The sequence below is a fragment of the Nothobranchius furzeri genome, chromosome 19, assembly GCF_043380555.1.
Source record: "Nothobranchius furzeri strain GRZ-AD chromosome 19, NfurGRZ-RIMD1, whole genome shotgun sequence".
Classification (NCBI taxonomy): Eukaryota; Metazoa; Chordata; class Actinopteri; order Cyprinodontiformes; family Nothobranchiidae; genus Nothobranchius; species Nothobranchius furzeri.
The window spans coordinates 7,730,209-7,757,774 of NC_091759.1; the positions used below are offsets into that span (position 1 = coordinate 7,730,209).

A 27,566-nucleotide genomic window follows, 5' to 3' on the forward strand; every position below is an offset into this window, starting at 1 on the left:
GCATGGCAGATACTGGAGACGGGTCCAGTAAATGGACAGACACTAGGGTGTTGGACCAGATTAAAAGGGTAAAAGTACTTTTGAAATATTTGCCGGTACTATTACCAAAATCTTAATCCCTCTCTCACATCATGCATTTCTAAAATAAATGGCCTGTATTTGATATAGCGTCTTCTAGAGCCCCCCAAGGCACTTTGCAACACAATCAGTCATTCACCCATTCACACACATATTCACACCCTGGTGGGGATGAGCTACGATGTAGCCACAGCTGCCCTGGGGCGCAATGACTGAGGCGAGGCTGCTGAGCACTGGCGCCACCGGTCCCTCTGACCACCACCAACAGGCAAGGGGGTCAAGTGTCTTGCCCAAGGACACAACAACAGCAGCAAACTGAGCGAGGATCAAGCCTGCAACCTTCTGATTACGGGTCGAGCACTTAACTCCTGTTCCACCGTCGCCCCTAATAGCAAATATAAAACCTAAACAAATAATAAGAGCATGTGGGATTTTGTTGGTGGGATTTATTGTCTGTCCGGTTCCAGGGGACCAGCTGTCGTGAAACATCACAGTGAAATAAATCAAACGCACCTATCTCATACTAAACACTGTTTCAGTAAAAGATGCCCACCGTGTAAAAAAATGGTAAATTGCTTGTATTTATGTGGCAGCTTCTAGGCTTTTACTGCCCCCCAAGTCGCTTTACAACACAGCCAAATGAATGCTGAGTGAAGTCTTTGGTTTATAAGCAGTTTCTTATTCAGAGCTGGGCTGTATCATTAGAACTGAACAAACTGCTAACTCTGACAACCCCCTGCTGGCTGAGAATGAAATGAGTTTCAGTGTAACCTTCCTTTCAATGTGATTGTTTTGTTATTATTTCACTGTAGAATTCTTACGTATTCCTCCATCCATCCATCCATCCATCCATCTTCCTCCACTTATCCGGAGACGAGTCGCAGGGGCAGTAGCCTAAGCAGAGATGCCCAGACTTCCCTGTCCCCAGCTACTGTACTTGGGCCAGCTCTTCCGGGGAAATCCTAAGGCGTTCCCTGCCAGATGTGAGACATAGTCCCTCCAGCGTGTCCTGGGTCTACCTTTGGGTCTCCTCCTGGTTGGACGTGCCCACAAATCCTCACCAGGGAGGCGTCCAGGACCATCTCAACTGGCACCTCTCAATTTGGAGGAACAGCGGGTCTACTCCAAGCCCCTCCCAGATGACAAAGCTTCTCCTCCTATCTCTAAAGAAGAGCCCAGACACCCTGCAGAGAAAACTCTTTTAGGCTGCTTGTATCAGCAGTTTTGTTCTTTCGGACACTACCCAAAGCTCATGACCACAGATGATGGTAGGAACATAAATCGACGGGTAAATAGAGCCTTCTGGCTCAGCTCTCTTCACCCCGACAGACCGACAGTACTGTAGAGGGGGACCAGCCTAACGGATTGCTTCAACAGAGTTGAGCGTTATGACCTGCATGTGTGAACATAGCGTACGTTTTGAAGCCTAAACAGCACTTAGGAGTAGGAGTGGTTACGCAAAACTTTTCTTTCTTTTTTCTTTAAGTTGTTAAATGCCATCTAAGCTGTTCTATAAAACCAGTGCTCAGCAGAACATGGCCCAGATAAATAAACCTGCTTTATTCTGCTGGATTGGGTGGAGGCAGAGTAAAGCTGATTAGGGGGATAAAATGCACTTGATAAGAAATTAAACCTCTGTTTGGAAAATAGCACATGATGGAGATGTTATTTATCAAAGTGACTTAGAGTCGTTGCTTCAGGGCGGGTAGATCTGCCGAAGTACAAAGCATCAACCTGTAGGGTTGTAGATGGGAGGTTTCACCAGTCACCGGAGGCGTTGGCAGCCTCATAATGCTGCGTTAGCAAGGACGGCGTACGTTTTCCCGTCTGCCCACACGGGCGGTGACGCAGACACCAGGAGCTCAAGTCAACCCCACCCCACCCCCCCGGCCTCGCCCCTCTGACAGCCCAAAATGGTTTCACCGTGAAAGCACAGCACCGCAGGCAAGAGCCAGTTTTACTCCACAAGGTCGAATCAATGAATGGCTTTCTTGTTATTAATCAGCTCTGAGTATTCTTCGGGCTTGTTAAACTCATCTCAAATCCAGCTTTAATCCAAAATTCACAACATGCTGGAATGCCTGAGATCTTGTTACACAGCCAGTTTAACAAGCCGGGTGAAGGAGGACAGGTTTAATGTGTCTTTTTTTCTATAATAATCTCTGATTAGATACCAGAGCGGAACAAATGAGTGTAGAACACACGGGTACAGTTGGGCAGCGGTTGCCTGTCACACACACTTAGCCAGTGGCTCCTGCAGCTCCAGATGCGGCTCTTGTACTTTCTAGAGCGTTCTGTCCTCAAACACAAGAGCTGAAAGTAGCAATAAGCAACGGTGGTTAACTGGTGAGATCCTTCTATCTGCTCTTCCAAACAACATCTTCACACACGCATCAAGGACTTAGTTATGGGTTGCCAGATGGATGCATTTAAATTACATGAATCATCTGTGCTGTGTGTTTCGATAGCATTTTCAGCCTGACTTTCCTGTCTCTTGTAAAAGGATGATAATTATTTCTTCTTTAGGCTTTTAAAACTGCAGCACTTGTTGTGCTTCTCCAAGTTTTTTGAGTTGTGTTCCTTTTCTTTGCAGTTCTTGTACGGCACCGCCTTTTCAGAAGTTTGTGTTTGAAAAATGAGGCAAGTGGGGGACCATAGGGTCAGAAAATAATCACATATACAGCGATTGGTGGTATTTATGTTCTCTTTGGTATGTTTTTGTAGTGTCTGCTAAGAAAATGGGAACAATGACGTAGGAATTCTGGGACGTTTCTAGAACAGGTAAAATGTGACAACTCGGTCCTCCCGGCTGTTAAGTCTCCGTACAAAGTCGGCCCTTTCAGGGTGTGGTGGCAGTGAGTGACGTCACTAATTTACGATGAAAGTTGTCCACCGGCACTAATAATATTGAAGATTTTTTTCTGTCAAAATTGTGCTCAATTTCCTTTAGAGGACAGGAAGTGGTGTAAAAAGTGTTGTTTTGTGACCAGAAGAAAAGCTCTTTTTTTAAGCTGTTCTAAAGGAAAACACCAAGTGTTGTAAATTACGACGTTGTCTGGGAATTTCCGCTACGTTTTTCAGCAGTGGAAGCTTATTTCAAAGCTGCTTATTTTCTTTCTCTGCTGCATCACCAGCATCTTTTCTAGTTTCACGAACAGTGATTGTTTGGCAATGTCTGCCGGTATAGTTTTTAGTTATATAGGTAGCTTAAGCCCTATAGACATTCTGGAACATTTGTGGACAATTCAATCCGGTTTTTAACAGGAACTGTGTTTTCAGACACCCCACTTTTGTACCGGAACTTGTCCTTTCGGCTGCGTTCACACAGCAGGGAAAAGTTCCAGATGTCTGACGGCGGCGGGGGGTGGGGTGGGGAGAATCGGACTTATGTTAAGAAGAAGAAGAAAATATCATTTCTATAGTGCCTCTCAAGATAAAAATCACGAGGCGCTTAAGCATAATTCTGCGCACACGAAGACGCATAAGAGACCTGGGATCACTGAAGCGGTGTGAAGCGCTCCGTCGCGCGTCTAGACGGTACCGTAGGAGGCGAGCTGCCGTGGTTCGCCGCATGCTACAGCAGCGAGCTATCTAGGTGCGCACAGCGTCCCCCGGTCCCCTCCTCCTCCCCCTCCCCCTTGTCCGGAACTCTCCCTCACCAGTCTGAAGCAGCCACCATGTCCGTAACAAGTCCGGACCTGTTACTAGGGGCTTCGTCCGGTTAAATTCCAGAACACGTTATCCGGATGTTTGTAGTCAGACACAAAGGTCTTACGGACAGAGTCCGGAGCATTTCCGTTTTTCATGGCCTGTCTGAAGGGGGCTTTTGAAATGGGCCTGATTCAGTGGTTCGAGTTACGGGGGAGCTTAGGGGAGCATGGCTCCCCTAAAGGGGTGATGGGCTCCCCTGAAAGCCATCCACTGACACAACAAGGGGGAGCACCCCACTCTTTTGGATATTAGGTGGAAGGAAATTCCCCTTTTCTGAGATCGAGCGCCCCCCACTCTCACCGACATCGGACTGGGAGCTCCCCCAGAAGCTTGTGTGGATCTCAGACCCTGGCCTAATTTGTGCCAAACTATCGGTATCAAGGTTTGACAAGTAATGCTGACTCTTGTGTCGGTACAACACTGGTTCACCCCTTGAGTTTCAGAGCTTTTTTATGCCTGAATGATTCATAGGTCGTTGGCTCAATGGAAGAAGAAATGAGATTCTGTTCCCATTTTTTCTTTGCATTTAAAAGAGCTGAGTGGAGAAATCTGAATAGAAGCAATAAAAACAAACACACCTTTGTTTAGTCGCGTAAAACGAGCTGGGGGTGTTTTTACCATCTTTACCTTTTACCTTGTCGCTCATTGGGGCGTGGAAATAAAGTTTACTAATTGCGTTTGACCTGACTGTTTGACCGGAGTCTTCCCAGAGATGTTATCCCAGATTTGGGGCAGCAGTAGCTCAGGTGGTAGAGCGGGTTGCCTCATGATCAGAGGGTCATGGGCTCGATTCCAGCTCCCGCCAGGGGTATCCTGCTGTTGTGTCCTTGGGCAAGACAGTTCACCCAACTTGCCTGTGTTAGTGGTGGTCAGAGGGGCCGACGGCGCCAAATGGCAGCCTCGCCTCTGACAGACCTCCCCAGGGCGGCTGTGGCTACAAGTAGCTTACCATCACTAGCAGTGTGTGAATGTGAGAGTGTGTGAAAGCGTCTTTGGGGGTCTTGAAAAGCGCTATATAAGTTCAATGCATTATTATTATTATTATTATTATTTCTCTCATGGTAAAAGTGATTCCTGAAGCACTTCCTCTGTTTTTCCTCCTCATTATACATCAACATATGACATGTTGGCTTGCATCGTCTAGTGCTCATTATGTTTGGTTTTAAGGCTTGGATCTGTCAGTCCAGCACTCGGTTACACCAACCACACTGCTGCCGCTCATGCTGTAATTGCCACCTTGGACATCTGTGTGAAGCAGCCAGTGATACTGAGATCTACTGCAGCAACAAAGAAGTTGGCAGTGGGGAACTGCATCTGTGGCTTTAGCGTTAGAAACATCTGCCGCCGCCACTTGAGCAACGCCGCTGACTTTCGGGGGCCAGCGACACTCAACTGAGCCATTTAAAATGAATGCGGTAAAGATTGTCCACTTGCATAAATGTTCTTTTACTATATGGATGCAGGGTTGTGAGCCGTTTATTAGAGCTGGCAAACTTACTGTACACGAAATTCCACTCGCCGGCTCTGTTGCTTTTAGTTATTTGTCTAATCCCCATGGCAATGTCTGTGTCTGGAACAGCGAGTGGAATTAGCTGATTAAGCTAAAACGAGGATCTCATTTAACTGCTACCTCAGAGCTCATATCCCAGGAGTCGGCCAGCAGTTGGAAACTTGCAGCCTGTTTGACACTGTGGTGCTCTTACAGCTTTTAAAATTTGTAAAGAGAACATATTAACCCAGAGTCAGTGGTGGAATGTGCAATTACATTCCTGCAAAAATAATTAGGCACATTTCTTCATCTGCCTCTTAGATCACTTTGCATTGATTTTTTTTTTCATACACTCTTTCATCAGAAAATGTTGAACTCGTCCAATTCCCATCAGATGATTGTCTTTTTTAATTGTTGGTAGATGGAGAGCAAAACACATCATGTGATGGATGGATGAATGAATAGATTAATGGATAACTGGATGAATGGATGAGAAGGTGAATGGATGAATTAATTAATGTTCAGATGGTCATATGGACTCAAAGGAACAGATGAGTGATGGGATTAGAAAACATATGGATAAATGGGTGGATGGATTAATGGATGGGTTGGTGAGTGGATGGATGGATAGATGGATGGATGGATGGATGGATGGATGGATGGATGGACGGACGGATGATGGATGGACGGATGATGGATGGATGGATGGATGGATGGATGGATGGATGGACGGACGGATGATGGATGGATGGATGGATGGATGGATGGACGGACGGACGGATGGATGGACGGACGGATGATGGATGGATGGATGGATGGATGGATGGATGGACGGATGATGGATAAATTTATGGATGGATGGACGGATGGATGGATGGATGGATGGATGGATGGATGGATCCATCCATGGACAGATGGATGGTGGATAAATGGATGGATGGACGGATGATGGATAAATTTATGGATGGATGGATCCATCCATGGACATATGGATGGTGGATAAATGGATGGATGGACGGATGATGGATACATTTATGGATGGATGGATGGATGGATGGATGGATGGATGGATGGATCCATCCATGGACAGATGGATGGTGGATAAATGGATGGATGGACGGATGATGGATAAATTTATGGATGGATGGATGCATGGATGGATGGATGGATGGATGGATGGATCCATCCATGGACAGATGGATGGTGGATAAATGGATGGATGGATGGATGATGGATAAATTTATGGATGGATGGACGGATGGATGGATGGATGGATCCATCCATGGACAGATGGATGGTGGATAAATGGATGGATGGATACATTTATGGATGGATGGATGGATGGACGGATGATGGATGGATGGATGGATGGATGGACGGACAGACGGATGATGGATGGATGGATGGATGGATGGATGGATGGACGGATGATGGATGGACGGATGATGGATGGATGGATGGATGGATGGATGGATGGATGGATGGATGGACAGACGGATGATGGATGGATGGATGGATGGATGGATGGATGGACGGACGGACGGATGATGGATGGATGGATGGATGGATGGATGGATGGATGGATGGACGGATGGATGGATGGACGGATGATGGATAAATTTATGGATGGATGGATGGACGGACGGATGGATGGATGGATGGATGGATGGATGGATGGATCCATCCATCCATGGACAGATGGGTGGTGGATAAATGGACGGATGGACGGATGATGGATACATTTATGGATGGATGGATGGATGGATGGATGGATCCATCCATGGACAGATGGATGGTGGATAAATGGATGGATGGACGAATGATGGATAAATTTATGGATGGATGGATGCATGGATGGATGGATGGATGGATGGATGGATCCATCCATGGACAGATGGATGGTGGATAAATGGATGGATGGACGGATGATGGATAAATTTATGGATGGATGGACGGATGGATGGATGGATGGATGGATGGATCCATCCATGGACAGATGGATGATGGATAAATTTATGGATGGATGGATGGATGGACAGATGGATGGATGGGTGGGTGGATAAATGGATGGATGGATGGATGGATGGTAGGTAGATAGACAGCCAGACGTACAGCAGAAGACGCAGACAGAGAGAATGTGATAAAGTGAGAGTGAAAGATGGATTAGCATGTCAGAGACTCCCTACATAACATTAGTCTTGTTAAGTGTGCAGCAGCTCATCGATCAGGCCGCTGCCTCCTGCGTCCACAGCTCTCCTCTGCACTTCCCCTCCTGTAATCCATAATCTGATCCCAGGCCTGCACCGTCCAGCCTTCCGCAGCAGCAGTCGTCTAGGAAAGAGCCTGGACCGGAGCTGATCAATAGCCGTGGAGCACGTGTAACAAATGCAACCAAAAGGTTTTTGACATCCTTCTCCCTGTGCTCGTCACTCTCGTCCAGATGAGCTCTACAGTATGGATTGAACAGAGCAAGACTGCACCGCACCGTCACGTCTACCCTCCGTGAGGCTCTGGCCCCCCCTTGTATCTTTCTGTCAGTCTCCACCATTCTTTGTCTGACTATGACACTGAATCCCTCGTTCCATCCATCACCCTCTCCTTTTTTGTGCCGCTCTCCACCGCGCTCCCCTCTCAGCGCCCGCTCCATTTATTTGGCCGTGTCATTGAGCCGTGTGTGCCGTCCCTGTCAGCAAAACGGCTGGCAGACCGTCTTCATTTCCATCCTGAAGGATGTGAGGCCAGCGTGGCAGTTGTGAGAGCTATCGACTGGGATCCGTCAAAGCCCTCCCTTTAGGAAAGCTGCTGCCGCCTGCTTTCCTAGTTGGCAGCCATTCTGAGCTCGCTTGTTTGATGCCGAAAATGTCGACACATGTGCAACACCGTGGGCCCATTAGCTCTCACCTGTCATGGCCCTTTTATTCCTAAACCTTATTTAGTTATAGAACGGTTCTCCCTGCACTTTCTCCCACTTTGTGTCCATTATATTCCCCCTAAGAGGTATCTTCCTGGGTCTGAGCAAACGGGTCAGACTGGGTGATGGGAATCGGACAGTTGTTGATCCAATTAGTGATCCCCTCAAGCGGAGTCGGAGCGCAGCAGAATCTCAATAAAACATTGTCTCTTTCTTACTCTTTCATGATCTCACCCAAACATGTCCTTGCCGTCAAAGACAGCGAGACTTCCAAGGACTTTTCAGAGAGGCTTAGCTCATGAAGCTGAAAGCTAGGCACCAGAAATAACCAGAGTTGTCAACGAAGTCCAGTGCCTCTTTTCACTGACATATTTTGCCGCAAGCGGCTGAACAGTCCCCTCTGTTTGCCCTTTTTTTTTTAGCTCTGGACGCACCGAGAGCAGAGCAAAGCCAGCTCGGTTTGACTCCAAACCCTTGTGAGAGGCCTCTTTTGTAACTGTCAGGACGGTGAAAAGCTGGCTGTTTCACCCTTTCACCCCCGCTCCTCGGCAAATCCGGAACATTCCTGCATTGTTTTCCCCATCCAGGCCAATCAGACGCACACGGGCGTGAGTGAAAGTGTGACGGTGAACGTGATGCGTTGTAAAACACGTCGTTTTGCATTCAGGATGTTTTTCCGCTGCTTTTATGGGACCACCCTGGTCTTTGCTTAGCACGGAGAGATGATGTGGACCAGATGCGGGCCCGTCCCAAACTACCGCACCAGCAATGCTTATTACTGTTGCACACTGTGCTAATAAGTGAAACTAGCAACAAGGTACTGTTTAATGACTGGCGCTGAAAGAAGACACCACATCTCACCTATTCTTAAAACGCTTCACTGGTTGCCCGTTAAATTCAGGATCAATTATAAAATTTTACTTCTCACGTTCAAATCCTTGAACGGTCAAGCGCCTCCCTATCTGTGTGATCTCCTTCATTACTACCACCCTCCTCGTGCTCTTAGGTCTGAAGATGAACTCCTCTTAACTGTCCCTAAGGCACGTTTGAAGACTCGTGGGGAAAGGGCTTCTTCAGTCTGTGCCCCAAAGTTATGGAACTCATTACCACTGCAGGTTAGGCAAGCTTCCTCTATCGCCGTTTTTAAATCTCGTCTGAAGACCCTCTACTTCACTTACGCATTCGATCCCTAATTCCATAACTCCTTAGCTCATCCATTGTCCCACCTAGTCAATTCAATTTTAATTTTGTGTTTTTATGTTTTGGTTTTATTTGCTTTTACTGTTAATAGTCTGTTGTTTTTATTTCTTTTGCTCCTTTTTACATTTTCCATCTGCCTGACTATTTTAACTTGTGTTTTCTTGCTTGTTTTTTGTGCAGCGCTTTGTATGGTTGTAATGCCGTGTTGAAAGCGCTATATAAATAAAGTGGTATGGTATGGTAATTAGCTATTGTAATTGCACTGTCGCGTACAGAAGTACATCTGCATGCACGTAGTGGCTCATTTTACTTTGTGTTAATGTTTCCACTGATGAGCAGAAAGCCTGGGACCAGTGTGGAGTACGGGTGTCTCATTCCCACTAAATCTTCGTCTGCTGCTCCCCTTTTGTGTGCATACCTGGGAGGTGGTTACCCTCGGTGTGTGTGACGGTGCTCGCTGCTCATTAGCGTATTTACCAGCTCCTACAGCAACTTGCGTTCAAATAAAACAGGCACCTTGTTAGCAGCAGTTGGTGACCTCCAAACTGGAGGTCCTTCTCGTCTTTCTCCAGCGATTTAGGATCATTAAATGGGATTTAAACAGGTCCATGATTGTAGTTTTTGTGCAGCACGGTTTCCGTAGCCGAGGTGAAATGTGTTACACTTAAAGGCCGTGTCCTAAAGGAGCAGCATCAGCAAGCTGGTGGCCTAGTTTATTCTGAGCCATGCCAGCGATGGTTGTGGCTGGTGTGTGTTTCTGTGTTTTTAATGGTTACAGCAAGAGGTTTAGGGTAGAGTGTGTGTGTTAGGGCTACAGAAGGGTGAGTGTGTTCACAGGGTGGGTGGAGTGGTGTGAAGCTGTTGATCTTGGGCTTGAGTCTTAAACAAATTGGCCCGTCCGCTGTGGGAACTGGGAATGTAGTCACAAAGGGAAGGTCAACGTGCTCTGTGTCAGATTCTCTAAATTTCTCCACTGGCTAATTATCTCCCAGAGTGCCAGAGGAGAGGTTTGGAAGAGCCTTTGTTGTTTTTCTTTTGTAGCGGCTCTCCCGTTCCTGGTTGCATTCTCCTGAGCTGACTCTAAAAAGTTTAATCCCACTGCAAACCCCGAAGGCACATAAACACACACTTTTCTCTGTTGTTGCTCTTCGATGAGTTTTTCTGTATTTTTTGGCTTAAGCAGCATTATTATATATGCCTCATTTGCCTTGGATTCTGAATCATTTCTATCGTCCAATCAGCTGCTTAGCTTTTTTCAACCCACCTCAGATTGTTATTATCAGATAGTTTTTAATCCAGATTTATCATTTTAAACTCGGCTTCCTGCCGTCTGGTGAAGCTGCGTTGTGATCGCCCAGACCCGGCCTCTTGTAGCCTCTGTGAACTGAGATTAAACTGTCAACAATTCTCTGCGACTGTCGTCTGTGGCGTTGAACGATGAAAGGTCCGGCTGCGTTACCGCCCTCGGACGCCGTGGTCTCCAACCGGTGTCGTCACAAGCTGCCAGGCCTGTAATGTGGATGCGATGAAAGGAAAGCCGTCAAGGTTCCTGCAAAAACACCAGGTGCATTTAGACAACCGAACTGTCATTTTCTCTGCAATGGTGAAGTCACGCGTTCATTTGAGCAACGCTTTCAGAGTGCCCTGACTTGGCTTTCCCTTTAACACTTTAAACGTTCACAGTTCTCTTCTAATGCTCAAAGTATGGGAAGTAATAACTTAACTTACTGATGACAACCCAAGAAAAAAAACCACCAGAGTATGATTTAGATTCGAGGTCCCCAAACGTTTCAGCTTCAGACCCACAAAATAGCCACATTCAGAACACCCGACCCCTAATATCTCTGATTTCACTAAACAAACCTGCTTAAATGCTGCACAATTCAGGGCATAAAAATGCATTCATGTTCTTTTATATCCATTTATGATTAATTATTTTGGTTTTTATGTTTCCCATTTTTAAAGCAACACTAAACCATTTCCAGCTTCTCCACCCTACTGGTTAAAAGCAGAATTACAACTGCTGTATATAACCCTGCAGCAACCCGCTGTAGCTGGTTAACGAGTTAACTCTAACATGAGCCAACTCATACCGAATTAGGTCACAAAGTAAAAATATCCACTCTGTTAGACAAAACAAATATTTTACAACAAAGCCAGGTCACCATCAGTCCATATTTTTGTAGCCTCCATAGGCTGCTCCAATGTTCACTCTACTTTTAGCTTTTTGCTTCACCTCCAAAAAAAGTACTCTTACTTTGAAGTGTTAAATGGCCTGTATTTGATATAGAGTCTGAGAACCCCCAAGGTGCATTACTGCACAATCAGTCATTCACCCATTCACACACACATTCACATCCGTATACTTCCAGGCTCCACCACGATGTCAACAAAAGAGCAAAACTTATTTTTCTACTTCTTGTGCTTTTTATTATCAGTCAGCAAACTGAAAAAGCTAACTGCTAGCCTTTATGTTAGCCACCAACTAAGTAAACAGCTAGAGAACTCCCCCTAGGGCACCTACCTGTTGCACGAAATATTTAAATGCAGTAACTGGTCAGCAGCGTTCTGTCCAAGGTAAAGTTGGTAAAGTTTCTACGTCAAGATCCACTGAAACCCACTTTTAACGGGATAGCTTAAAGTGTTAATAACTGTTTAGCATTACTTTAAGAATACCCGTTTATTTTAGTCTTAGAAAATATCCAGTTTTATTGTTACTTCAGTTAATTTTCTCTCATATAGTTTTCCGTACACACTTTTAGACTCATTTCTATTGAACCTTTTTTAAACTTTTGTACATTTTCTCCTGGTTTCTACAACATTCCTCCTCCACTCCTCTCATCTGTGTCTCTTAGGAGATTTTGATCTCGCTGACAGACTGAAAAGGGGGACGAGCGCTGTCAGAAGCCAAGAGAGCCAACATTTTGTCATGCTTCACTTTATTCTTTCTAGGGGACTTCCATGGGTTTTTTTTTTCTATCTCATCAGCAGAGCTCTGTGCCTGAACTCATTTTTCTCTGCTCACCTGCAGCTCAAGCGTGAGAAAGTGCCCTTTGAGAAGTTATCTTTATTGCTACATAGGTCATCGCAACACTTTCATCGACCTTTGATTGGTAATTATGCACGCAAAAGGTTGTTGGTACAGAGACGGCTTAGATTAGGCTGCTCTAAGGACATTTTTAATAACTGGATTAATTACAGCAACATCGTGTCTCGCTTTATTGATGATGGACGCCATCATTGCAAAAAGGGCTCCTTTTTTCCACCTCTACTGTTTGAAGCAGGCAACACGATATTTTTACGTTGGCGTTTAGTCTAACAGAGCGTCGAGGCTTTCACTCGTGTAGTTTCTGAGTGGAAAAAGATATAAAAGTCCAAACAAACAGGGAGACGTCCGTTACTGTAAAACATGCAGAGATTTTGCGTCAGGAGCGGGGAACGCCTCCTGGAAATAAGCTTTGGCTGACAGAGCCGTCTTGCGTTACCATCTAAGAGGTATTTACAAGAGCGATTACTGTGATTATTATTTCAACAATACCCTGTAATGCTCTTTCATGAGCTGCCAGCCGAGGCGAGGACGAGGAGGACCTGCCAACATCGCCGGACTGGGAATTTGTCTAGCAGCTCTGTAGGAAGGCAGAGAGCAGGAAGGGAGGGGGGCCATGGAGGTGCATCCAGTGGTAGGGGAAAGAAAGAGATGCAGTTCAAAAGGCTACGTCTTTTTTGCTGGGTCACGTGATGCACTCCTAACATGGCCGTGACCTTCTCTCTCTCTCTCTCTCTCTCTCTCTCTGCAGCCCCAACGGAGCCTTTGCTGTGCAAATTTGCTGACGGAGGGCAGAAGAAACGCCAAAGCCAGAGCAAGTATCCTCAGAACGGGAGGCCGTGGCACAGAGAAGGCGAGGTAAGATGTCAAGGGTTTGCGTGCGGTTTATTTAACGACACATAGGTGCTCACCGCTCAAATTGGTGTTGTATTGTGAATCTGAGCCAAGTCCAAACGTGTGGATTTTAATATTTGATGTGGCGTGAAATGGAAATGGTGTCTTCTGCAGGTTTGCTGGTTAGGATAGCACACATGGAACTGAACTTAATCACACGGCGTGTGAGTAATTAAATGTCGTCAAAGACGAATCATGTGACGCAGCGTCACAAATGAGGTTAAAAAGGTGAATCTAATATTTTCTCTTCGGGAACAACCTCTTTGGTTTTTCTAGTTAAACTCAAACAGAGCGACAGATTAAAAGGACAGCCAGGATTTAGGCCTAGTCCACACGTAGCCGGGTTTTTTTTTTTTAAACGAATATCCGCCCCTCCAAAAACTTGCATCCACACCACCTCGTTTAAAAAAAAACTCTGTCCACACGTACCCAGATAAATACGTTGTTAAGGACATGCCAGACCTGTAGGCGGCAGTACTTCCCCCGTTCTTAACCTCATCCTTCATCTGTGGTCTTCCACAAGGAGCAGTAATTCCGCTTGCAAAAACAAACAAGCAAAAAGCGCTTGGACAATTGATGGATCGGGTAGTGACAGAGCGCAGCTCTGAGGGCTTCCATGCTGTCGGCTAGTGTAAACACAGGTCGCACACGTGATGTCAGCATTTTTTTGTTGCGGAAAGTGACGTTGCGGACCTTAAAACTCGGGTTTTGTCCGTCCACACGCAGACACCCAAAACGGAGAAATCGCAGGTCTTCACTTTGGCCGGAGTTTTTAAAAAGATCCGTTTTCGTGTGAAAAAACTCCGTTTTCGTGTGGATGACAGGCCAAAACGTAGAAAAATATCTATGTTTTGGCAGATCCCCGGCTACGTGTGGACAGGGCCTGAGACTGCCCCAGTCCAAATATACAAACAGGTGGTCTAAACGTTTGTCGTGTGAAACAATCTGTGCACAAGTCAATGTTAGGAGTGTTTCAATTAAAGTTTCACAATGAAACTTCTGTGAAAATCCTTCGTGTTAAATTATCTTGTGTTTGTGAGAGTTTACCTCAACTTCTATTAGAAATGTTCTACAAAAATCTAATAAAACACATTAACACACTTTAACGAGTCCAAATCTATCACACTGATCCAGGTTTGGTTTACTGTGTCTTCCTGTGTAAAGGGGAGTTTTCCTCTCCACTGTCGCTACATGCTTGCTTGTGAGGACCCCATACAATCTGCTGGGTTTTCTTGTACAGGGAGCGTTTAACTAAATGGCATAATGAGCATAATGATCAGTAGAATCAGTTGGAATGTTTACTTTGTGAAATGCCTTAAGAAGACTTTTGTGATTTGGTGCTACATAAATAAACTGAATTGAATATATCGTATCCATTATCTAACTGGGCTGGACTAATTGCAAGTGGCATTGCTGAAGGAGTCTCTAAAGAGTCTTTTTCTTCTCTTCCATAAGTTGCAGGGTCTGTCTCTCCTTTTCAAAAGCGTTCAGGCAACAGATTTCTTCTGAAAATAGCCTCCGAGTCCTTTTGGGCTTCTGGGACTCAAGTGGACACCTTCTGAATTTAGCTTATGGGGGTCAAAGTGTAAGAAATTGGTTTAGAAACCAAAATGCAAATAAAGTGAGATGTAATTAGGACACTTTGGGAAAAGTAAGTTCTTCCAACTGATGCTATTTGCGATTGTCATCTGTCACATGACTCAAGTGTAAATAAATATTTTGTGTTTTAGGTATAAAATTAATATGATTCAAACTGAAAATATTTTTTCAAACCAGTCACAGCCCGGTGTTGCCTCAGAGTAAGCTGGTCCTAGGTTTGATTCCCTCTTGGGAACTTTCTACCTGGACGTTTCCACGTACTAGTCACGCATGAGTGAGTTTTCTCCTGTTACTCCCATCTCCACCCACAGTCTAGTAACATGCATGTTGGGCAGGGTGACCATGTTTCCATTTCCAAAAAAGAGGACATTGGATCTGTGCCTATGGCGTCACGCTTTGGCAATGTTGGGACTCATTTTGTTCCAGGTGTAAGAGCTCAAATTAATATCAGATTCTGCCAATAAAAGGGCTCTGAAACTATTTATATGTAAATGTTTTGCATATTTATTACAAAATGTCATTTTTTTTGCTGCTTTAGTGCTGCAACAACAGTAAATTAATAAGAATTATTATACCTTTTGTTTTACTACAGCAGGGGTCCTCAATTATAATGGTCCAAGGGCCACACACAAAAAAGACCCAGAAGCAAGAGGGCCGAGGTGTGTGTGTGTGTGTGTGGGGGGTTAACTTGACTGCTGCTGTTTGGATCGCTGGCTGTAATGCACATAACACACAAGCTTTCATTATAAAGCAGGACAACACCTGTCCCCCTCCAGCTCGGCTGTGTGACTGCACTGGCCTGTCCTGTGGGACCCTCATCATGTGGGACCCTCCTATCCGTGCTGTCTCTGGAGGAGCAGATAGGAAACAAGATCTCCTGTAACTTAAAATGAACCAAAGCTTCCTCCCAGTTTCTCATTAAATTGAATTTAACATCAGTTTATTATCATGAAACAAAAGAATAAAGTGGAACAAGAACTTCTATCTTCTATTTCTCTCTACTTTTAACTTCTCCGTGTCCCTAAATAAGAGACGGGTTACGCTGTAGCCGCCGTCACTCACCCCGCTTCCTCCCCTAGACCGGACCTCCCAACATCACAGCACTCGTCTGCCTGAGCGCTTCGAGGAGAAACAATAATGAAATTATGAAAATAATAACGTGCGTTTGGAGGAGTGTCCTCCGATCCTCTCTCTTGTGTGAGCAGACAATCTCCCTCTCTCTCTCTCTGTCTCAATCGCTGATCGAGCGAGCGGAGCACGCCATGTGACAACCCGCTCAATTAACATAATTTACCGCCCAAATCCAACAGAACCGGTCGGGCTGATTCTGTTCGGGTACGGTCTCAGGTTACAACTCAATAACCCACGTACTTGCCAACCGCCTCGAGCTGCGTTAGCAAACTCAACATAAACATAACTGGAAACCAGCGTTTTTCACTTTTTTGATTTACTGAAGGATTTAGCACGTGGTTAGCATGCTTAAACAGCCGCTCACTAACCACGGTTCTTATGATAATGGGGTTATTTGTTTATTTTATCCTGAACAGACCCATGTGCTTCACCAGCCCTGCTGTGTATTATTATTGTGCTCCTTTTCCAACAGTTCACCTGAATGCTTATGCTGGACTGGCTATTAGCATACTAGCCCCAGCTGCTGCCGGAGTTTTCTCCTAATTTCCTAAAGTATTCACAGGTACAAAAGTATTCAGAGGGCGATGTAGGGTTCATCGTGTTTTCTTGTCTTTTTCTGCGGGCTTTCATCCCTTGCTCCAACCTCTTAACCTCGGTGCACCGGTGTGTCCATAGGCTGCTTCTTCTGCTGGGATAAACAGGCAGAGCTCTGCTGCCTCCTTCTGACTGGAGGCTAGTTTGGCATTCCAGCATGAAATGATTCAACATCATACCAAAACTCCTTCCCTTCCTGTAAGAAATGTTATTTTTAAAGGATTAGTACAGGCCCAACCGTCTCCCAACACCCAAGAGAGCTGTCGTTTACGTAAACCGTTACAGCCAGTCAGAATATGCAGCTTGCATAAAAAAACAGGAAAAAAAGCATGAAAAGATACCCCGCATATCGATCAAACCGACCCTGGTTGCACGGGAGCTGTCATGTAAATTGCATCTCAAGCCAAAATGCCTCACTGAACACACGTATTCCCACCAATACATCAGAATGGCAGAAAACCGGATGCAGCACGTGTGCAGACAAGGTGAAAGTCGCTACATCTATACTGAGAAGGACAAACAGAGGAGACGAGCAGAGGAGGCTTCAACTGGACTCTGTAGATGAGAGAAAACACGCAGGCTGACAAACATGCTGAAACGGCAAGGTGGGGAGACCAGGAGAGATGAAATGTGTGTCCTTCAGAAAACACGGCCCCTGTGTGTTTGTAGGATGAGCTTTGTGTGTCTGTGTGTTTCTGTCCATCACACCCTCGCACCAATGCGGCACGTTTAACCTAAATCACTTTGGAACATCCCCACAGACTGATGGGAGGCGGCTCGATTGACTAAATGTAAAATTAGATCACTGTGAATGGATGTGTGTGTGTCTGCTAGCTTCTGAAGGGTGCAGCAAGGACGCTGCATCCAAACAGAGAAGAAAACACACCAATTCAATCGTTTTGCATTGCATACGCAGGACATTTAGACTCAAATAAGTTTGTCTTTTCTAAAAGGTTTTGAATCAAATGGAATTTTCTCCTGACACAAATGTGCAAGTTGAGAGGAAAATGTGTGTAGTCCATGATTTTATAAACACCAAAGAGACTAGAGGGAAAACAAGGAAAAACTGGGCAGAAATAAGACAGCGCCAAAGTTTCTGGAGAGTTCTGAGTTCAACCAAAGGCTGAGCTGAACAAAAGCACACAGACACAGTCACTGCATCCGTTTCTCAGCCCTGTTCAGCTGCTACTGTACTCTAAAGATGCATTTACACATGAAGTAGAGTCTCTGTGCGGCTCTTGGAGGGTGCAGACGCTTTTCTTCTCTCCTCCATATCTTATCCTCAAGGCCTTTGTCTGTCTGTGTGTGCTGGGTGCACGGCTGCTTCTGCATTTTTTCTGGAAACTGGAAACTGAAATTCACTAAAATGGATCACGTCAGTTGGTCACTCAACGCGGTTGATAACATTTTTCAACGATGAGAACGGGACAAGGGGCTCCCGGATGCCCCTCCGGGACAGACCAGCTGTCTGTGGAGGACTCTGAAGACGTGTGGATATTCGTGGTGTTGGTGTCGGGTTTCCTGCTGATCGGCATTGGAGGCTACCTGGCTTACCGGAAAATTAACGAGCTGTCGAGGAATATTGGCCTGATCCCCGAGCTCAGAGATGGATTGCACCGCGCTGTGAATTCACAGACTCACATAATTGTCGAGATGAATCGTAAGCTTGGGACTTTGTCCGAGTTTCATTCATTGGCACAGAAGATGGATGCCATCAAGGAGAAAGTGGACGAATCAGCACAGATTGGGATAGATTAATGTCCATTATTGGGATTTTGAGAGGTTGAGGACCAACAAACTGTAAGACAGAGAGGAAATTATCTGTCTGGCCCCAAAACAATTTCTAATTGGAATCTGGAGGCCTTGAGCCTGCAAGGCTCCAACGAAAACTCCCCCCTCAGAAGATATGTGGAATGTGCCGTCGCTATGGCAACTCAACTCTGTCTCCTATCCCAGCCTGGGCAGGACTGCGGGAAAGCCGCTGAAACGTTCCAGGGTCACTGCAACCCTCCAACCCTCAATGCTCCTCCCCCTATCCACACTGAGGTGACATGCGCCGCTTATCGTGGCTGCAGGAACTGAAGTGGGGAAGGTCCCAACCCACCACCCCACCTAGTGGACACTTATGATGTGTAATGTCCGAAGTCTGTTGCATATCTGTCTGAGGTGGGGTTTTTTTTTTGCAGAGCAAAGCTGCCCTCCTGGTTGAGGGTAACTCTGAAGTGCCTTTTTTTCCCTCCACCTGAACCAATCCTCATGTAACCCTCTTATCTCCATTAAGGTAGCGCGACTCAGGGTTGCGAATGACCACAGTCACCAATTCTTGTCATGTGTCTTGCCCATGTATGTCTGATCTCTGAATTGTGTGTACTGAAACTCTAATTTCCCTCTGGGATTAATAAAGTATCTTTGATTTGACTGATTGATTTGATGTGTGGCCTGTTCAGAAACACAGGTTCTGATGGGTTCCCTCCACACTGTTGCAGAAACGCTCCGTTAAAGTGTGACCTTTTCTTTTATTTGTCAAAACTCAATTTCACTCAACATGCAACAGGAGGCTTGATGGGTTTGTTTTTCTTCTTTGTCACCAAAACTGAAGAAACCAATTAAATCGTCTAGTTGATATGCAGACGCCTCAATCATCCATCGATCCTTTACATTTTGCTTCATAGCAAGCTTGTGATCTTTTGAATGGATCGCCATTAACAGTTTTTCAAAGTGTTTCTTTGAACTTTTGCAGCTTTTTCACTTTTTTTCTTTCCAGAACTCGATCATTTTACCCATAAAAGACAGCTTATGAAAAAGTGTTATTTTCAGGTTCTTTGTTAGGAGCCACCTTACCACAAATATGCGTTCTGTTTCCATTTCTATGAAAAGTACCGATCGCAGCACAGTTGTTGTGGTCAGTGAGTGAGTTTTATGAATTAGGCTAATTAAAACCAGGTTTGTTGAACCTCTATTATGCAGGAAGGAGGCCCTCAAGAACCAAACTTGGACACAACTGGTTTAAAATACTTACACAGTACTGTCAGACAAATATTTGAGGTTTTTAAGCTAATGGTCCATTAGCCAGATCCAGTGCTCCTCGCTAATAATATCCATGTCCATCCAACATGGTGCTAATGTGTTATGAATCTCAGAAAGGAGTCTGATTGCATGACTTGCATGTGATTGACTTGTGACTTACTGGTTTTTGTACTTGACTTAAGAAATATAGGTCTTGGGATTTAACTTGACTGAGGACTTGCATGTCTGAAGACTTGACTCAGGACTCGTGAGTCTTTAGATTTGACTTGTGACCGACATGCAGGGGTGGACTGGCCTATCTGGCATTCTGGCACTGTCCCGGTGGGCCGCTTAGCCAAGTGGGCTGCTTTCCCAACTTGGGCCGACACGACTCCACAGTTGGTGATCTGTAGAGCATTAGCTACATGGTAACCCGAACAGGGGTGGCGTTAGGCCCGGCTACTTGGGCTGAAGCCCCGGATGTTTCATGAAAAGCCCCGGATCTAAATCGCGGAAGTAACATGCAGTACCAAAGTCCAACAGAGAGGGAGCAGCTGGCAGTAGTTTGTATACAGCCTGCCTGAGCCTCCACCACTGAAGAAGAAGCCCTTCAGCAGCCGGCTTCTTCTGCAGTCTCTGCCTGAAACGCATGAGTGAAGATGGACATAAGGACGTTTTTTAGACCAAAAGTACCGCAACAGAACCCCAGCTTTGATGAGACTGGTGTTGACTCAGGTTTGTGAGTCTTATTTGAAAATATTTGTTGTGCTGCTGGTTTGCCTAAAGTTAGCTTACTGTCAGGTAAAGTTCTTGGAGAAAGAAAGGGAATATTTACTATCATCTCACACTAAACACTGACAGGAACAATACTCTGCCCTGAAAATGCTTAATATGTAGCTTCAGATTAATAATTATGTGGTACAAGACATATATGATGTTGACTAGTGCATGTCACGTGTGTGTGTGTGCGCACGCGTGTGCGCGCGTGTGTGTGTGTGTGCGTGTGTTAAGCCCCGGATGTTCTTCAGTCCTTAATCCGCCCCTGAACCCGAAGCTAACAAAGTTTTTCCAGGCATTTTTAGCAAGAAAAACGCTGTAAAGCGATGACGTAGGAGTTGTTTTACTGCGTTAGCATGTAGCTAATGTCCCGCTGATCTCCGCCCGTGGAGAATGAGTTGATCTGGAAGGCCAGGGCTCCCGGTCGCAGCAGTTTGGCTCTGCTTGTAATTAACAGTCCCAGTCCATATTGGATCTCACATTTGGCCTGGAGATGAGTCAGCGGGCGGCAACACCCCCCACCCCCACCGCTCTCCCAATGGGGAGGGCCGACTGAGGGCCGACGATTCGTAAAAAAGCCAGGGCCGAATTTTGGTCCCAGTCCACCCCTGCTGACATGTCTTGGGTTCTGACTTTACTTAGACTTGTATGTCTCGTTACTTGTCTTGACTCATTAGACTTGACATGTGACTCACATCTCTTGAGAGTAGACTTGACCTGGGAGTGACATGTTTTGAAGGGGACTTGCTTGTCTTGTGATTTGACTTGACTCAGGACTTGCATGTGATTGACTTGTGACTTACAGATCTTTGTACTTGACGTGGGACATACAGGTCTTGGGATTTAACTTGACTGAGGACTTGAACGTCTGAAGACTTGAGTCAGGATTCATATATCTTTAGATTTGACTCCTGACTGACATGTCTTGGGTTCTGACTTTACTTTAGACTTGTATGTTTTGGTACTTGACTTGACTCAGGACTTGTCATTAGATATATAATTAAATTTGACTCGTTACTCACATCTCCTGGGTCTTGACTTGACCTGGGAGTGACGTGGTCTATGGATTTGACAAGAGACTTGCTTATGTGACTTAAATGTTTGGAGATTGACTGGAAAGACTTGTGACAAACAGAACAGTAACTTGGTCAAACTTCTGTCTAATCTTAAAGTTTCAGAATAAAATGTTGAATAATCGGCTCGGACTTTACGGTTTCTCTTTGTTTTAGTGTCAAATACATTTAAATCAAACTTGTTGACGAGGATTTCGTGACACAATTCCTGATAATTCCCTATAAATGGTTAGAGTCACCTATAAGATATTTCTATAGATTGATTATGTCATCATCAAAAAACTCTTTTACACTCAGCATTAGCACTTCTAATACACGATGCAGACTGAACTGAAACCATCTGTCAGTGCAGGTGAGATCAGATTTGTTCTATCTGATCTGATAAAGTTCAAGTCACAATCCATTGTGCAGAAATTCACCGGAGTCGATGCAAAAAAAATCAATAAGTGAATGATGGTGCGTCCATCTTGCTGCAGAGACAGGAATCAGCCATCGCGTGATCATCAGATCTGAAGTCACTCCTCACCTCACATGCCTGTCTCTCTTTTTCTGCCTCCCTTTACTCGTCCTCTCACTCTGCCTTAAATCCTCTCCTCGCCTTTTTCCCCCTGACATTGTCTCCTCGTTTCTTCCTCTGCGTTTGAAGTCTTCCCAGAGCCCACAGTGACATACGGAGAGAGAAAGAGCAAGTGACTCACTGAGACGCAGAAACGGAGAGGGAACACGTTGCGTGATCAGTCAGAAGTTGCGAGGGGTTGAGTGCTGCGGGGCGGCTGGTGGCAAGGATCGAGAAAATATGATCCAACACGGGAGACAGAAAAGAGTCGCCTTATGTCTTATGCTGACAAACATGTTAGTCACTGCATTTATTTCATTTTTTTTGTTCCACCATACATGCCTCGTCTTCCTCCGCTTATCCGGGTCCGGGTCGCGGGGCAGCATCCCAACTAGGGAGCTCCAGGCCGTCCTCTCCCCGGCCTTGTCCACCAGCTCCTCCGGCAGGACCCCAAGGCGTTCCCGGACCAGATTGGAGATGTAACCTCTCCAACGTGTCCTGGGTCGACCCGGGGGCCTTCTGCCTGCAGGACATGCCCGAAACACCTCCCCGGGGAGGCGTCCAGGAGGCATCCTGACCAGATGCCCAAACCACCTCAACTGGCTCCTTTCGATCCGGAGGAGCAGCGGTTCTACTCCGAGTCCCTCCCGAATGTCCGAGCTCCTCACCCTATCTCTAAGGCTGAGCCCGGCCACCCTACGGAGGAAACTCATTTCGGCCGCTTGTATCCGCGATCTCGTTCTTTCGGTCATTACCCAAAGCTCATGACCATAGGTGAGGATTGGGACATAGATGGACCGGTAAATCGAGAGCCTGGCTTTCTGGCTCAGCTCCCTCTTCACCACGACAGATCGGCTCAGCGTCCGCATCACTGCAGACGCCGAACCAATCCGCCTGTCGATCTCCCGATCCCTCCTACCCTCACTCGTGAACAAGACCCCGAGATACTTAAACTCCTCCACTTGAGGTAGGACCTCTCCCCCGACCCGGAGGTGGCAAGCCACCCTTTTCCGGTCGAGAACCATGGTCTCAGATTTGGAGGTGCTGATCCTCATCCCAGCAGCTTCACATTCGGCCGCGAACCTACCCAGCAAGAGCTGAAGGTCAGAGCTGGATGAAGCTAGGAGGACCACATCATCCGCAAAAAGCAGAGACGAGATTCTCCTGCCACCAAACTCGACACACTCCACACCACGGCTGCGTCTAGAAATTCTGTCCATAAAAGTGATGAACAGAACCGGTGACAAACGGCAGCCCTGGCGGAGTCCAACCCTCACTGGGAACAGGTCCGACTTACTACCGGCTATGCGGACCAAACTCACGCTCCTCTGGTAAAGGGACTGAATGGCCCTTAACAGAAAGCCACCCACCCCATACTCCTGGAGCGTCCCCCACAGGGTGCCCCTGGGGACACGGTCATAAGCCTTCTCCAAATCCACAAAGCACATGTGGATTGGTTGGGCAAACTCCCATGCCCCCTCCATCACCCTTGCAAGGGTATAGAGCTGGTCCACAGTTCCACGGCCAGGACGAAAACCACATTGCTCCTCCTCTATCTGAGATTCAACTATCGATCGGACCCTCCTCTCCAGTACCTTGGAGTAGACCTTTCCAGGGAGGCTGAGGAGTGTGATCCCCCTATAGTTGGAACACACCCTCAGGTCACCCTTCTTAAAGATGGGGACCACCACCCCGGTCTGCCACTCCACAGGAACTGCCCCCGATGACCACGCAATGTTGTAGAGACGTGTCAACCATGACAGCCCTACAACATCCATAGCCTTGAGATACCCAGGACGAACCTCATCCGCCCCCGGGGCTCCGCCGCTGTGTAGTTGTTTGACTACCTCAGCAACTTCTGCCCCCGAGATCGGACAGTCCATCCCCAGGCCTCCCAGCTCTGGTTCCTCCTCGGAACCACCATACATGCATTCATGTAATCCTCCACAGGTTCATCCCCACCACTCTTTTTCACTCCTTCACTCTCGTTCACCAACACGTTTAATAAAAAAACTTCTCAAAGTCACACTCCTCAAGCACCTACTCTTGGGGAATGCATGAAGTTGGGGGAAAAAAAAACAACCAAACAAAAAACATCCGGCTTTCCACTGTGTGTGAAAGCCTGACAGATGTCCGTGTGTGTGTGTGTGTGTATGTGTGTGTGTGTGTGTGTGTGTGTGTGTGTGTGTGTGTGTGTGTGTGTGTGTGTGTGTGTGAGTGACCACCGAGCAGAAGAGAAAGCGAAAGCAAATCTGTTTGGGGGGGGGGGGGGGGGGGGGTACAGGAAGGGATGGTGCCAGAGTGTGTTAGCGTGCAGAGATATGGGAACGTGCCAAATGAATCTTCCATACGAATAACAACCAAGTCTCACCACACAGTCCTGCTTCTTTAATAATCCTACTTTAAAACTCTCCTGGAGGAAAATTAGAACTCAAATATGGTGTGATGAGTTGTATTTTCAGCTGCAAAAAGGGGAGAATGTTGCAAAAAGTTGAGTTCAGCCAATTTAAATGTGAACTGAGTCATAGCTCGTTTCTACTATCAGATTTTTTTATGCGTTGTAATCCTTGTTTCTAAACTCCCAACGCCAGAAATGATCATTGAACGCCTCATTATGGAAGACATAGCCTTGCTAGAACATGGCTTTTTTTAGAGATTCAATTTGACATTGAGTTTTATTCATTGAAATGATGTATTTGATTTTTGTTTTTTCCTCAAAATACAAATTTTACGGTGAAAATTCAGCAACAAATGAGGTGGCCTCGTGGTGACATAAGCCAAAGTAATCGTCATCCGATCGAGTTGGTGCCTCACCGGTGCCATGTGATCAAAGAAGTGTAATTTGATTGGCTAAAAGTCACTCGAATCGATCAGTTACTTTGGCTCGGGTCCCCAGGAGATCACCTCATTTGTTGACTTTTTGCTGTTTTCTTTTCACCCGTTCCTCTTTTTACATCATACAACCTCTCTTCCTGTGTCCTGAATGAATGAAGCTACATTATACTTCTACAGAATAAAAACCATTTATTGATTAATAAATTGTTAATTAGTTTTTCTTGTAGTTTTTATTCATTCAGAGCAACAAGAGCTATCTAACTAATAATGTAAACTAAATAATACATTGCCTTTTATTTTCATCCATCCATTTTAACCCCCTTATCCGGAGTCGGGTCGCGGGGGCAGTAGCCTAAGGCGAGAGGCCCAGACTTCCCTCTCCCCAGCCACTTGGGCCAGCTCCTCCGGGGGAATCCCAAGGTGTTCCCTGGCCAGGTGAGAGACATAGTCCCTCCACCGTGTCCTGGTTGGACGTGCCCAGAAAACCTCAGCAGGGAGGCGTCCAGGAGGCATCCTGACCAGATGCCCGAGCCACCTCAACTGGCTCCTCTTGATTTGGAGGAGCAGCGGGTCTACTCTGAGCCCCTCCCGGATGACCGAGCTTCTCACCCTTTCTCTAAGGGAGAGCCCAGCCACTCTTCGGAGAAAACTCATTTCGGCCGCTTGTATCTGCGATCTCGTTCTTTCGGTCACTACCCAAAGCTCATGACAATAGGTGAGGGTTGGAACGTAGATCGACCGGTGAATCGAGAGCTTCGCCTTCTGACTCAGCTCTCTCTTCACCACGACAGACCGGTACAACGCCCGCATCACTGCAGATGCAGCACCAATCCACCTATCGATCTCACGCTCCAGTTTTCCCTCACTCGTAAACAAGACCCGCCTGCCGGCAATGCTGACCAAGCTCTGACACCGGTCATACAGGGACCTAACAGCCCGTATCAGAGGGCCTGGTACCCCATACTCCCTGAGTACCCCCACAGGGCCCAAAGAGGGATGCGGTCAAACGCCTCCTCCAAATCCACAAAACACATGTAGACTGGTTGGGCAAATTCCCACGCACCCTCCATGATCGCCCTAAGGGTATAGAGTTGGTCCAGTGTTCCACGGCCAGGATGAAGACCACACTACTCCTCCTGAATCTGAGGTTCAACAATCCGACCGACCCTCCTCTCCAGAACCCTGTAGTTGGAACACACCCTGCGGTTCCTCTTTTTAAATAAGGGGACCACCACCCCTGGTTTGCCAGTCCAGTGGGACTGCCCCCGATGTCCACTCGATAATGCAGAGTCGCGTCAGCCAACACAGCCCCACAACATCTAGAGCCTTAAGGAACTCCGGCCAGATCTCATCCATCCCTGGAGCCTTGCCACAGAGGAGCTTTTTAACCACCTCAGTGACCTCAGCACCAGAGATTTGAGAGGCCAACCCAAAGTCCCCAGACTCTGCTTCCTCACTGGGAGACATGTCAGTGGGATTGAGGAGGTCTTCGAAGTATTCTACCCACCGATCCACAACGTCCCGAGTAGAGGTCAGCAGCACACCGTCCAGTGTTGGTAGCTCACTCAGGCTCCTTCCCCACCAGAGAGGTGACATTCCGTGTGCCAAGAGCCAGCTTCTGTAGCCGAGGATCAGATCGCCAAGTTCCCCGCCCTCGACTACCACCTTTTTATTTTCAAGTATCTTCTATTCAGCGCCATCGGCTTGGAAAGAGTTGCAGACAAAATGGAAAATGACAGAGTTCATTTCGCTGAGTGTTTTTAAATCCAAATTAAGAAATCTTGAGAGCACCTCACTGACTTGTAACTGTTTCAGCTATAAAGTTACTTAGATTGTTTTAAATTTACAAGAAAATATGAAGTCTAGACATGTTACAATTTAAGAGCTCCAGCATGAATTTCACGTGGAAGATGACCTTCAACAACCTTCTAACACAGTCGGGCTATAAACATTTTGTGGAGATAAAAAAAAATTAGGAGGTGCTTTTTTTGCATCAGCCAATAAGACGGCTCTGTCCAAAACCAAATATTGGACCATCCGGTTGTCTGTCTCACCGAACCGCCATACTTCTACATTTACCTGGCTCATTTGAAACCACAGACAACAAAATGTGTTTGGTGTTTGGGGCTCTCTCGTTTCCTCTGGCGATGTGGACATGGCCCAGCGACGGTATGCAACTGGAGGGGTGTGTTTTCCATGACCACGTTTGTGTTTAAAAGCTAGCTTTTCTCTAGATTTACCGGCTGCAACTTTGAGACATTTTCCCTGAAAGGTCAAAGTTTTAGAATCTGTGCTAGATTATATCCTCAAGTAGTAAAACTGTTGTGGTTTAGGGTCCATGTGCCAATATCAGAGTCTGCTGCTGCTCACACACACACACACACACACACACTCACACACATACACACCCACCCACCCACACACACACACACACTCACACACATACACACACACACACACACACACACACACACACACACACACACACACACACACACACACACATACACACCCACACCCACACACACACACACACACACATACACACCCACCCACCCACCCACACACACACACACTCACACACATACACACCCACACACACTCATGCTGAAGGCTGGAAGTGAGGCTCAAACTCATCTAAGCAAAGAGGAATTATTCACTAAGAC

General features: G+C 46.3%; 1 protein-coding gene across 3 annotated transcripts in view; it reads left to right on the top strand.

The window, feature by feature from the left end:
• Positions 1-27,566, top strand: part of rbms3 (RNA binding motif, single stranded interacting protein) — a 473,759-nt gene that overhangs the window by 398,818 nt on the left and 47,375 nt on the right. For all 3 annotated transcript variants that reach the window (XM_054745076.2, XM_015973526.3, XM_015973527.3), the window contains one exon: positions 13,187-13,293. In XM_054745076.2, the coding sequence (XP_054601051.2) occupies positions 13,187-13,293 (107 nt within the window). The remainder of the gene's footprint in view (positions 1-13,186; positions 13,294-27,566) is intronic.